The sequence below is a fragment of the Oryctolagus cuniculus genome, chromosome 6 (genome assembly GCF_051225735.1).
Source record: "Oryctolagus cuniculus isolate XC-2025 breed Fujian yellow rabbit chromosome 6, ASM5122573v1, whole genome shotgun sequence".
Classification (NCBI taxonomy): Eukaryota; Metazoa; Chordata; class Mammalia; order Lagomorpha; family Leporidae; genus Oryctolagus; species Oryctolagus cuniculus.
Window position 1 is genome coordinate 63,701,547 of NC_142872.1, and position 13,543 is coordinate 63,715,089.

The 13,543-nt window shown below is 47.6% G+C and overlaps 1 protein-coding gene across 1 annotated transcript in view; it reads left to right on the forward strand.

Annotated features, from left to right (window-relative positions):
• SIMC1 (SUMO interacting motifs containing 1) overlaps positions 1 to 13,543 on the forward strand; it is an 85,448-nt gene that overhangs the window by 63,766 nt on the left and 8,139 nt on the right. The window contains exons 7-9 of the mRNA XM_017341586.4: positions 739 to 867; positions 8,019 to 8,175; positions 8,678 to 8,762. Of these exons, the coding sequence (XP_017197075.4) occupies positions 739 to 867; positions 8,019 to 8,175; positions 8,678 to 8,762 (371 nt within the window). The remainder of the gene's footprint in view (positions 1 to 738; positions 868 to 8,018; positions 8,176 to 8,677; positions 8,763 to 13,543) is intronic.

The following is a 13,543-nucleotide window of genomic DNA, read 5'->3' on the forward strand; positions in this document are numbered from 1 at the left end:
AGAAGACTTGGACTCAGAGCAGTTCAGTAACTTGGCAAAGGTCGGATAGCACATGACAGAACCAGTATCTGATGCCAAAGCCCCCTGGCCCCACTATTGCATCACTGGCTGCAGACTTTCTGGAAACAAATGCCTGTCTTCCATCAAAAATAATTAAGTTAGAAAAGGCTGATGTCACGGCAGCAACACCTTTCTGAGGGGTTGCCCAGGTTCCCATTGCCACATCAGGCTGGCTTTCTCTCCCCAGCTAGGTCTGATGGGAGACAAGGTCAGGTTCACCAATGTAAATACTCAGAAGGAATTTAGTAAAAATCCACTATATTATAAAGAAACAGCAACCAGAGAAACACAAATGGCAAATACATATTTTCCCCCATATCAAAGAAATGCAAGTAATTTTTCATGACCTGGAACCTGTTTCTTCATGTATAAAGTGTGGAAGTTGTAGACAAGCCCTCTAGACCCTTGACATTGTGTGGTTCTGTGTCTGAATTTAAAAGCAGCTTGCTTTTGCAGCTCAGCCCCAGGTTCTGAGAGGTTCAGATAGTGTGGTCTGGCAGAAGGGATTCAGGTAGGTGAAACTACTACATGCAAGCATGCTCATGGCTTCAGTAGTCCTCCCTGACCTGGTGTGTGCTTCCAAGCTCCTTCAGTAGTCTCTGTTCCCAGGATACATGGGTGGGGACCCCGCGCAGCACGCACCCTCCCGCTCACTTGTGTCCTGTGTTCTCGGCTCAGGGTTGTGTGCCAGCTTCAGAGGATGCTGTCCATCGCCGTAGAGGTGGACAGGACCCCCACCTGCAGCTCCAACAAAATTGCAGAGATGATGTTTGGGTTTGTGCTGGACATTCCTGAGAGGAGTCAGAGGTGAGTCTGCTTTGTTTTTGTTTCTTTGTTAAAAAAAAATCAAAGAAGTCACTTTAAAAAAAAATAATAACTTTTCTATCTATCCTGCTTACTGGGAATAGAATTTCAAGAGAGAAAATTTCAAACTATGGTTAAAATAGGAAGAAATCTGTAGAGGCATTGGTCTTCTCCCTAACCTTTTCCCAGAAGGAGGTCTTTGCTCCCTGGGAAGGGGCAGGAGACCCTATATGAAGCCTGGATTTCTCCTCCTTTGTTCATTTGAGCTACTCACTTTACTCATCTTTCAACATGCAGCTGCTAAGCATGACTGTTTGCTTCTGACCCTTATCCATAGGGCCTGGTGTTGAGTGCTCACTAAAAGCTTGGTGGATAAATGAAACAGCCATGACCAACATTAGTGGAAGGAGAGGACACTCAAGAATGATAAGAGTTGGGGATGCCGGCGCCGCAGCTCATAGGCTAATCCTCCACCTTACGGCACCAGCACACCGGGTTCTAGTCCCGGTCGGGGCACCAGATTCTGTCCCGGTTGCCCCTCTTCCAGGCCAGCTCTCTGCTGTGGCCTGGGAGTGCAGTGGAGGATGGCCCAAGTGCTTGGGCCCTGCACCCCATGGGAGACCAGGAGAAGCACCTGGCTCCTGCCATCAGATCAGCGCAGTGCGCCGGCCGCGGTGGCCATTGGAGGGTGAACCAATGGCAAAAGGAAGACCTTTCTCTCTGTCTCTCTCTCTCTCTCACTGTCCACTCTGCCTGTTAAAAAAAAAGGGGGGGGGGTTGGGGCTGACATCATGGGTTAAGTCACCATCTGTGATGGCGTCCCGTATGGGCATTGGTTCAAGTCCTGCCTGCTCCACCTCTGATCCAGCTCCCTGCTAATGTGCCTGGGAAAGCACTTTGGGCCCCTGCACCCACATAGGAGGCCTAAATGAAGCCCCAGGTTCCTGGCCTCGGCCTGGCCCTATTGAAGCCATTTGGGGAGTAAACCAGCAAATGGAAGATCTATTTCTCCCTCTCTCTGTAACTCTGCCTTTCAAAGAAATAATAAATCTTGTATTTAAAAAAAAAATAATGAAAAAGTTGTATCTGTGGAATGAGCCCAGACAGTGAGAATAAGGAATTCAGTTTATATAAACACGAATGAGTAAAGCATTTCTCAAGGAAAAGCTAAAGAAACACAGTTTCTTACTAGGACCAATGATTGCTTCCTTGAAGAAGCCATTTTTAAATCCAGAGGAAGAAAGGTGAATGGGTGAGTATGAATTCATGAACAGTGGCTGGCGCAGGATGAGAGTCATTGTACAGAGGTAACACTTGAGGAGTGCTAGTGTGTTTGGCTGCACTTCATCTCCATCAGCTCCAGGCCTGCTTCCATCCCTGCGCTCCCATCTGATAACCAAAACTACTCCTGTGCATCTCTGGCTTCTTCTTATATTGTCATACCAAATAGTAGCATAGTAGGACTTAATTAAAATACCCTGCTCAGGTTAAGACCAATATTTATTGAGTAGCTCCATTCTGTCAGTCACTGTCACATAATCATCTCATTATTTTCAGGAAATCTTACAATGTTATCCCTTTATAGTAATAACTACTCAAGAAGGTGAGGTAACTAGCCCAAGGTTATACAGCTAATGATATTCCAAATGAATCCAAATGTAAGCCCAGGATGGATTAATTCCAAAGTCAGTACTCAAAGAAGACAGTATGTTGTAGTGGTCAGGCAGCAGAAAGTGCACACAGCAGGAAAGACACCACTTGGGATGTCCACACTCCATGTCGCAGTGCCTGGGTTTGAAAGTCCCAGCTCCGCTTCCATTTCCAACTGCCTGCAAATGCACACTCTGTGAGGAGGAGGTGATGGCTCAAATACCTGGGCCCCTGGGACCCACGTGGGATACCTGGGTTGGGATGCTAGCTCCTGGCTTCAGCCTGGCCCAGCCCTGGCTGTTGTAGACGTTTAGGAGGAATGAACCAGCAAGTAAGAAGTTTCAATCCCTCCCCCTCCCTCCCCACCATCTTTCACATAAATGAAGTAAATAAGAATTTTTAAAAATGAAGTATACAGAAATACCATGCTTGTTTGAACATTTTTAATACTTTGTCAGGAGTATTTCACTTGAGTCCAGCTCCCATATCATTCATTTAAGCCCAGATTCTTGTGAGAGATAAGAAATCTAAAGATGCATTGCTAGGGACAACGTTGTGGCATAGAAGGGAAAGCCACCACCTGCAGTGCTGACATCCCATATGGGCACCGGTTTGAGTCCCAGCTGCTCCATTTCTGATCCAGCTCTCTGCTGGTGGCCTGGGAAGAGCAGGGGGCCAGATTTTAATTTACAAAAAGCATGTGATGCAGCAGGTTAAGCTACTGTTTGGGACCTCTGCACCCGGTACTGGAGTGCCTTCCTCGAGTTCTGGCTACTCCATATTACGTATTCTGATCTGATTGTAGGTCCACATGCACTTGGAAGGAGTTGGTACAGAGAGACCCCATATACTCTATCCAATTCTCCAGATGCTGATATATTGAAGAACTGTAGTGCAGTATCACAGCCAGTGTATCCACATGGACACAGAACATTTCCATGACTGCAAGTGTTATTCATAGCCACTTTTGTAGCTACTCCCACTCCTGGCAATCAGTACTCTGTTCTTCATTTTTATAAATTTGTCATTTCAATAGTGTTAGGGAAATGAAATCATATGTTACTACGTAAATCTTGGGGAGTGGCTTTTTTTACTCTCCATAGTTATCTGGAAATTCATCCAGGATGTATTAATGGTTCATTCCTTATTAGTCAGTATTATCCCATGATATGGACAGACCACTATTTGTTTTTTAAGCATTTATCCATTGAAAGATATCTGTGTGACAGCCATTATGAGTGAATCTGCTATAACCATGCACATACAAGTGTTTGTGTGGCTACGTCTTCATGTTTCTGGAGTAAATGCCCAGAGCACCCTGTCTGCACCATAACAGTTTCATGCTTAGCTTTTTAAAAAGCTACTGAGCTGTCTCCCTGGGTGGCTGTCCCGTTTCACATTCCCGCCAGCAAGGTATGAGTGGCCCAGCTTCTCTGCATCCTGCCCAGCAATTCATGCTGTCATTTTTCATTATTTTAACCATTCTGATAGGTGTGCAGTGTTATCTTGTGATTATTTTCACATCTCTGATGGCTCACGATGTTTCACTGCTTAATTGCTGTCTAGAGGGGCCAGCATTGTGGGACAGTGGGCTAAGCTGCTGCTTGTGGTGTCACATCCTGTATCAGCGCCGGTTCAAGTCCTGGCTGCCCCACTCCTGAATCAGCTTCCATCTAATATGCCTACAAAGGCAGTAGAAGATGGCCCAAATCCTTGGGCCCCAGCACCCATGTGGGAAACCCAGATGGAATTCTGGACTCCTGGCTTTGGACTGGCCCTTACTTCGCTGTTGCAGCCATTTGGGTAGTAAACCTACAGCAAATGGAAAATCTCACTCTCTCTCTGGTTTTCCCTCTCTCTGTCACTGTGTCTTTCAAATAAATAAATAAAGCCACAGGCAGCAGCTTTACCCACAATGCCACAGTGCTGGCCCCATAAATAAATCTTTAAGAGAGAGAGAGGAGGAAGGAGAGATATGTTCATCTCTGTGACAAAGTGTTTAAAAAAAAACTTTCATGAAATACTCCTCTTTCTATGTTCTAAATGAATTGTTTGCTTTTTTACTGTTGAATTTTTGAGAAACTATTTATTTTAGGTGTTAGTCATTTGTCAGATCTGTAGTTTGCAAACATTTTCTCCCTCTCTGTGGTTTGGTTTTTATATCCTCTTATTGAGGTCTTTCATGGTGCAGAAGTTTTAGTGATGTTTACTTTACCAGTTTTTTCATTTATGACTCTTGCCTTTTTGCCAAAGAGCCCTTGAGATTGTCTGTGTAGACCATCATGCTGTCTGCATAAAGGGAAGATTTTATTTCTTATATTCCAGTCTGTATGTCTTTTTCTTTTTCTTGCCTTACATTTCTGGTTAGACCTTCTGGTACTTTGTCAACTACCAGTGTGAGAGTGGATATCTCTGCCTTGTTCATGATCTGTGGGGAAAGTACTCACTTTACTATTTCATTACTTATTAATTAATATGATGCCAGAGCTGGCGCCGCGGCTCAATAGGCTAATCCTCCACCTGCGGCGCCGGCACACCAGGTTCTAGTCCTGGTCGGGGCGCCAGATTCTGTCCCGGTTGCCCCTCTTCCAGGCCAGCTCTCTGCTGTGGCCAGGGAGTGCAGTGGAGGATGGCCCAATGTCCTTGGGTCCTGCACCCCATGGGAGACCAGGAGAAGCACCTGGCTCCTGCCTTCGGATCAGTGCAATGCGTCAGCCAAAGTGCGCCAGCCACGGCAGCCATTGGAGGGTGAACCAACAGAAAAGGAAGACCTTTCTCTCTGTCTCTCTCTCTCTCACTGTCCGCTCTGCCTGTCAAAAAAAAAATTTTTTGAACCTATTGAGCCACGGCGCCAGCCAAAAAAAAAATTTTTTTTAATTAATATGATGCTCACTATAGGCTTTTTTGTACATATTCATTAACAAGTTGAAGAAATTTTCTCCCTGTTTTTCTGAAAGTTTTATTATGAATGGGTATGGAATTTTACCAAACTATTTTTCTGGGGGAAAAAAACTGTATTGGTTACTCTTGAATTATAGTATACTTTCTTAAATTACTAGAATCTGCCCTGAATTACCCCATTCACATTCATGCATTTTACTTCCACTTATGTCGTAAACTCTAAGGAGATAAAATTTCACTTAGCAGTTAAGACACCCACATCCATGTTGGAGTTCCTGGGTTCAGTTTCTGGCTCTAGCTCCTGACTCTAGTGTCCCACAGATGCCCTTGGAAAGCAGCAGTGATGACTCAAGTGACAGGCTCCTGCAGGGGAGACCGGGATTGCATTCCCAGCTTCTAGCCTTGGTCCAGCCTTGCCTATTGCAGGCATCTGGGAAGTGAACCAGTGGATGGTACACTCTCACTCTGCACACCCCCACTGCTGTACCTCTTAATAAAAAAAAATTTAAAACCGAGACAGGGTGGGGTTTTTTTGTAGTAAAAAAGATGAGGGGAGCATTTTTTATGTTCTTCCTACCTTCTTGAAAAGCCAAATTCCAGCTTATATCATTTCTCTTCTACCCAAGAACTTTTTTTTTATATTTTTTGCAGGGCAGGTCCAAAGCTAGGAGCCAGGAGCTTCTTCCAGGTCTCCCGTTTGGGTGCAGGGGCCCAAGGACTTGGGCCATCTTCTACTGCTTTCCCAGGCCATAGCAGAGAGCTGGATCAGAAGTGGGGCAGCCAGGTCTCGAACCAGTGCCCATATGGGATGCCGGCACTGCAGGCCAAGGCATTAAGCTGATATCGGGGATGACCCCCTAAAATCTATCCAAAAATGTGGCCCCTTAAATTTCCCCAGAAGCACCATCTGGGGTGCCACATATGCTACCTGAATTTGGGGTGCCATATGATATCACCACATGCTTATTAATAATCCCCAATATCAATAAGCCCGCGAGGGTTCTTGCCTAATATTTAGAGAAGAATTCTAAATACCGGCATTAATAAACGAAGCAGCATGGTACATTTTAAGCTTTTATTCAGTGAGGAAAATCATAGGAGAGAGAGAGCTTTATCCAAAAGAGAGAGAGGGGTAAATCTGGGCTCATACTGAGCACCAGGAACCAGCCACGTGGAGGAGCATCTAGGCCAGGAAGCCTAGGGTGGGCAGCCTCAAATACCACACGCCCTTGAGGCACAGGGCTACAGCCAGCCACCCCCCTGGCAAGAGGCCAGGAAACAGAAGAGAAGCCAGACAGGCTTTTAACCCACTTCCAAAGGGGAGTGGTTAATTAACCTGATTGGCTGATGGGCACCCAGGTGTGGCCCGGTAGGGGCGTGAGGTCACACAGGGGCATGGTGAAGGCATGGTCTTCCAGCTCACAAACCTAATCAGTTTTCGCCTGTATGCCTGCCTACTCCAAACCCACTGCGCCACAGTGCCAGCCCCTAAATATTTTAGGTTTGTAGAACTTCAATAGTAAGAAACAAAGGTTACAGATACTCATCCTGCTTTTCAACTTTGTTCCATACAAATAATATTTGTATCTGGTGGAAAAGCAAAGGTCAGGAAGAGAGAAAAATGAACAGCTGCTTCTTTATCCGTCATTTTTTTAAATGGCAGTGGCACAGTAGCTCTGCTGTTTTCACAGATGCTGCCACATGGCGGGAGGACGGGGATGTTGGAGGATACAGGAGCCCTGGCCTGGGCTGGCGAGGACCAACCAAGAAACCAAACGCCTTCAGACGGTCCAGAGACCCACCCTGTGTGGCTGAGGCCCATAGCTTTCTCTTGGAAGCTGACATTGCTTTGAGAACAATGGGTTTCATTCGCATTCCTGTAAAGCTGTGGTTGTGTCATTCCCCTGCTCAGAAGCTTCTGAAGGTGCCCAACCCAGCCCACCTGCACGAGGCTCAGAGTCAAGGGCAGGAGTCCCCCTGGGGCACTCAAGTCTGAGACTGCAACTGAAGATGCCCTGATGGCACAACTGTGTGTGCTGACTTCGTTTGGTCCCTGCCTTCCCATTCTGTTGAAATGCCTCCCGCCTTGAGTCTTCCTTGTCCTCTGGAGTCCCCAGTGCCACTGCCCCCTCCCTGAGCAGACCGGGGCAGTCCCGGCAGCCAGTGTGCTGGCTTCCGCGTCTCTGCGGCACCACCAGCGCTTTCCCTGCACTCTATCTAAGCTCTCGTTGCAAACTTCCTGCGCCTGTGCAGCTGCCAGCTTTTTGAGAGCTGTGCCCTCTTTCGTTTATCTGAACATTCCTTGTTGTGCCAAACAGTGCCTGGCCTATTAGCGGCACTTTGCCGTATTCTCACAGCTACTTCTCATGCACACAAGGTAAGGTCATGATCTTCATGTGTCCTCAACTTGTCCTTCTCAGAGGCCTCGTCCTGGCAGTTGTTAATTCATCAGTAAATCCATTTCCGCCCTGTTCCCAGGCGTCGTGATGTAGGCCTCCACTGGACTCCTTCTTGGCCTTCCTGGGGCAAACGTTAGAACCCTCGGGGTGACGTGTGGTGTGTGCTCTGTGATGGTTAACTCCCCGGTCCTCTCCTCCTTGCAGGGAGATGTTCTTTACGACCATGGAGAGCCACCTGCTGCGCTGCAAAGTGTTAGAAATCATTTTCCTCCACAGCTGCGAGACGCCCACCCGCCTGCCTTTGTCTCTGGCCCAGGCGCTCTATTTTCTCAACAACTCCACATCGCTGCTCAAGTGCCAGGTGCGTTTCTTCCTGCTTGGACGCCAGGCCAGGGACGCCTTTCCCCTAACCCGGCCCACAGGATTTTAGTGTGAACCACAACTCGGAGCATTATAAAAGTGACTTGAGAGGCCAGCGATTCGGCACAGTGGGTTAAGCTGCCAGGGCACCAACATCCATGTCAGAGCACGGGTGTTCAAGTCCCAGCTGCTCTGCTTCCAATCCAGCTCCCTGCTAATGTGCCTGGGAAAGCCGTGGAAGGTGTCCAAGCCTTTGGGCCCCTGCACTCATGTAGGAGACCAGGATGGGGTTCCTGGCTTTGGCCTGGCCCAGGCCTGGCTATTGTGGTCATCTGGGGAATGAACCAGTAGATGCCAGATCTCTTTCTGTATGTCTCCCTTTCTTTCTGTAACTCCACCTTTCAAATAGAATAAATCTTTTTTTAAAAAGTGACTTGAAAACTGTACTAAAGTTAGTAACTGGAGAAGGCATTTATTATCAATTGCTTCTGTTGTCTCTGCAGTCTGATAAAACCCAGTGGCAGACTTGGGATGAGCTGGTTGAGCACCTGCAGTTCCTGTTGTCCAGTTACCAGCATGTTTTAAGAGGTAAGGAGCATTTGTCCACAAACAGGGGCCTCAGCAATACTTTATTGAACATTATGCAGGGGACTTAATTTGTTGGCTTAACAGAAAGCATTGTTCCTTGGTTGTAACTGTAAGGAACAAGGAGTTATATAGCTAGAACCACTGCTGTGAGAAAGAATAATTCACATCTTTTTGTGATGGCTGATAAGACAGTGGTCCTCATAGTTACAGGTTGTAACTAGAGAAACCGAAGTCTTCATAACACAAGAAGTATTCAGTAGTGACCCGACCCCTCTGTCGTCTCACCCTGGCCTGTCATTGCAACAGTTTGTTGGACTGATTGCTAACTCTCGATGTTGTAAACATCTGTCAACACAGCACACACATAGAGCAAATCGTTGTCAAAGTGAACATGCACAGCTGCAAACAAAAAATGTAAAGTTCAAGGGTACTTTTTAAACTTTGTAGAAAATAGAACTAAAAGATAAGTTTATTTTGATCCAAAAAAATCTTGGCAATCATGCATAGTTACTTTTCTTTTTTTAAATATTTATTTATTTATTTGAGAGAGTTACACAGAGAGAGAAGGAGAGGCAGAGAGAGAGAGAGGTCCTTCATCTACTGGTTCACTCTCCAGTTGGCCACAAAGACCGGAGCTGCACCGATCCGAAGCCAGGAGCTTCTTCTGGGTCTCCCACACGAGTGCAGGGGCCCAAGGACTTGGGCCATCTTCTATTGCTTTCCCAGGCCATAGCAGAGAGCTGGATTGGAAGTGGAGCAGCCGGGCCTCGAACTGGAGCCCAGATGGGATGCCGACACTGCTTTACCCCCAAGCCACAGCGCTGGCCCCACATAGTTATTTTTGTAATACACATTTCCATGAACTCTCTCAAGTACCCTCGTCCCCAAGAATCTATGAAGTGTTTCTTCAGGGATGTTCAAATCCCAGGCAAAGCCAGTGACCAAGGAGGATCTGGGCAAGTTAGCTACTCGCTAACTACTCGGTGCTACTCGGGAGGCTAGTGTGGACCACGATTATGATGGAGTGGCTGCTTCCTAGGAGGATGACTTGATTAGCTAAGAATTAGGGAGACCCTGAGGGAAACTGAAGAACTGGTGGCGTATTAATTACCAAAGGAAACATGGTCATTTGAGAGGAGAGAAGCGTGACAGCCCTCCTAGATGCATAGACTGAAAAGGACACACAGTGATGAATGAAGTGTGCAGGCCAAAAATTCCTGATGAAACCCAGCTGGCGGGAAGCCTCAGGCAAAATACAAAATAACCGACCCCTGCTTTTCAAAAGCATCAGTGCCTCAGAAACAAAGAGAGGCTGAAATCAGTTCCAGAGGTAAAAGAAACGAACGCAGGGGAATACTAACGGCAATGTGTGATCCTAGACTGGGTCCTGCACTGGGAAAAAGAAAGTTATAAAATACCTGATCAGGACAATTGGTTTAAAGAAAAATTGAGAGGCTTAGAGAGAGGGAGATCATCTATCTGCTGATTCGCTCCCCAGATCCCTGACAGCTGAGAGGCAGGAATTTAGTCCAGGTCTCCACGGGGATGAGAGGGACCACTCAGGCTGTCACCCACTGCGCCCCAGCGCACACATGAGCAGGAAGCCAGAATCTCCAGAGCAGCTGAGACTCAAACCACTCCCGGGCCCTTCCATGAGGAACGTAGGCCGCCCAAGTAGCCTTAGCTCTGCACCACACACCTGTCTCCCGGGGGACTGCACTGGAGGAGTTGATGGTACTGTGTTAGTACACCTGTCTCCTAGGGGACTCCACTGGAGGAGTTGATGGCACTGTGTTAGTACACCTGTCTCCCGGGGACTCCACTGGAGGAGTTGATGGTACTGTGTTAGTACACCTGTCTCCTAGGGACTCCACTGGAGGAGTTGATGGTACTGTGTTAGCACACCTGTCTCCTGGGGGACTCCACTGGAGGAGTTGATGGTACTGTGTTAGTACACCTGTCTCATAGGGACTCCACTGGAGGAGTTGATGGCACTGTGTTAGTACACCTGTCTCCCGGGGACTCCACTGGAGGAGTTGATGGTACTGTGTTAGTATTAGATCCCTGTTGTTCACAGTCACACCAGATTGTGATGGTGTCCTTAGCCTTAGGAAGGGTAGAGGGAGCCATGCCTGCAGCTTGGTGCATCATCATCTGCCGGTGATCATGTTACGGCAGACTTTAACTCAGTACTGGCAATTGGAAAGGTGAGCGAACCTTTACTCCCTGTCTGTCCTGAAACTGAGAAAGCTGTTGTGGAGACATTCGCAGAGAGAAAGCACCGAATGGAAGGTGGAAGGTGTGGGTCTGAATCCCAACCGTGCCGTTACTGCACTGGGCAGGCAACTCCATGTCTCCAGGCCTGGGCCTGCCCTTCTATCGAGCGGGGATGATGATCCTTGACTTGCCAGGTTAATCATTCCAGGAGCAAGAGCACAGCAGGTGGCTGTGGACTCTGCGCCTCTGCCAGCACCTTCAGAGAAAGCGCTTGTTCTTCAGAGAACAAAGTCCCAAAGGAGAGCCCATGTGTACTTTGCCTCCTTGAGGTTATGTAACTTTTTTTTGTTTTTGAGACTTAACAGATGGTTTAATATTAAGGCTCACTGCTAACACTCATTCATTTCTGTTTTGATTCCCGGGGAGTATGCCTATCATGAGCGACAGTGAGTTAAGATGGACATGAGAGCCACTTTTTTTTTTTAAGATTTATTTATTTATTTAATTATTTCAAAAGCAGAGTTACAAAAGCAGAGTTACAGAGACAGATCTTCCATCTGCTGGTTCACCCCCTATATGGCCTCAGTGGCCAGAGTTGGTCCAGGCCAAAGCCAAGAGCTTCATCCAGGCCCTCCCACATGGGTGGTAAGGGTTCAAGCCCTTGGGCTATTCTCCACTGCCCTCCCAGGTGCATTAGCAGGGAGCTGGGTCAGAAGTGGAGCAGCCAGGACATGAACCAGTACCCAATAGGATGCCGGCATCAGAGGCAGTGGCTTTACCCGCTACACCCCAAAAGTAGCTCTGAGATCTACTTTTACTAGAGAACATTTTTTTTGATAGGGAGGAGAGGAACTCAGACCAATGTATACTGACCAAGAATAAGTTGGTATGTTTCAATGTTATATCCATAACACCTTCTCCAGTCCTGCTGGAGACTAAGAATTAAAGAGAAAAAGTATTCAGAACCAGGAGTTTGGAAACATTGTTCTACAAAGAAGGCAGCAGAACAGCGCCCCGCAGGGGCCAGCAGCCCGCATCAGCGTTCCTTGCAGGGGCCTGGGACCCTGTGAACGGCATCTTCAGCTCAGCTTAACTCAGCACGGAGGGCGGGGGGAGTGTCAAAAAGAAAGCTTTCGACATTTTTAATTCAACACTTGGATTGGACAAGGAACGAATGATTACTGCTGAATCGGGAGCCCCCAGAACCAAAACAGGTTCAGAGTGACCCTGGGGGCCGACAGGTGGCTGGATAACAGTTACAGACAGAAAAGGGAAGTGGGGGACAAAGGCGGCTGGATAGCTCTTTTGCCTCCGATGAGCCTGGTGTGGTGGTTGGCTGCATGTGCTGGCTGAGACACCGCTACTGGTTACGAGTAGGCTACGATCCGTGTAAAGGCCGAGGTGGGTTACAGTGACTTCACAATGGAGAAACCTTTAGGATGAACTCAGTCAAATCTGAGGAGGCATTAAGAGCCCAAATTTGCCCTTAGTTCAGGCGAACCTCTTAGTATGAAGGGGGAAAGGAAAGAAGGCTAGGTGAGTCCCGTCATCTGGCTCACAGACGTACACTGGTGACCTCGTTAGTATCATCTACCCATTTTACAGGTGGGGAAACAAAGGCTGAAAGAGAAGTTAAATGCACAGCCAGCATTCTGACTTAGGTCTGCTGCCAGAGTCAGTGCATAATAAAAAACACACTGGGAAGAATCATTTGTCTGTGAAATCACAGGATGAGATTAGAAGGTGAGCTTCCAGGGCATTTCCCATCCTAAATTCTCTCTCTCTCTCTCTCTCTCTCTCTCTCTCTCTCTCTTTCACACACACACACACACACACACACACACACACACCCTTTAACAGGAACCCTGGGGAATGCATTGGATGGCAGTTTCCGCTTGCTTTCATTCTTCCTCTAGGATTCTCTCCTGTAATCTTAAAGCAGAGCGAGCCCATTAACCTTCAGGAGTTAAAACTAAATTTAATATTAAAAATGTGGCATTGCGGCCAGCACTGTGGCATAGCCAGTTAAGCCACCGTTTGTAGAGCGGCATCCCATATGGGCACCAGTTTAAGGCCAGGCTTCCGATCCAGCTCTCTGCTATGGCCCAGGAGGGCAGTGGAGGAAGAACCAAGTGCTTGGGCCCCTGCACCCACATGGGAGACCTGGAGGAAGCTCCTGGCTCCTGGCTTCGGATCGGGGCAGCTCCGGCCATTGCGGCCAACTGGGGAGGGAACCAGTGGATGGAAGACTCTCTCTCTCTCTCTCTCTCTCTCTCTCTCTCTCTCTCTGCCTCTCCTTCTCTCTGTGTGTAACTCTGACTTTCAAATAAATAAATAAATCTTTTTAAAAATGTGGCATTGTATTGAAGCCTCACTAGAAGCGACTTTCCATGCTGTCTGTGCATAGTTCAGTCGCTTCTGTGCAGACTCCGGGGGAGAAGGATACCCGGAAGCTCCACTTTGCACACATTTCTCTGGAGGGCAGAGCCGCCCAGATAGACACAGGTGCAAGGCTGGCAGTGGAGCTCACATTCTCTGGCTGAGAGTCCGTCTCCTACTCCCCA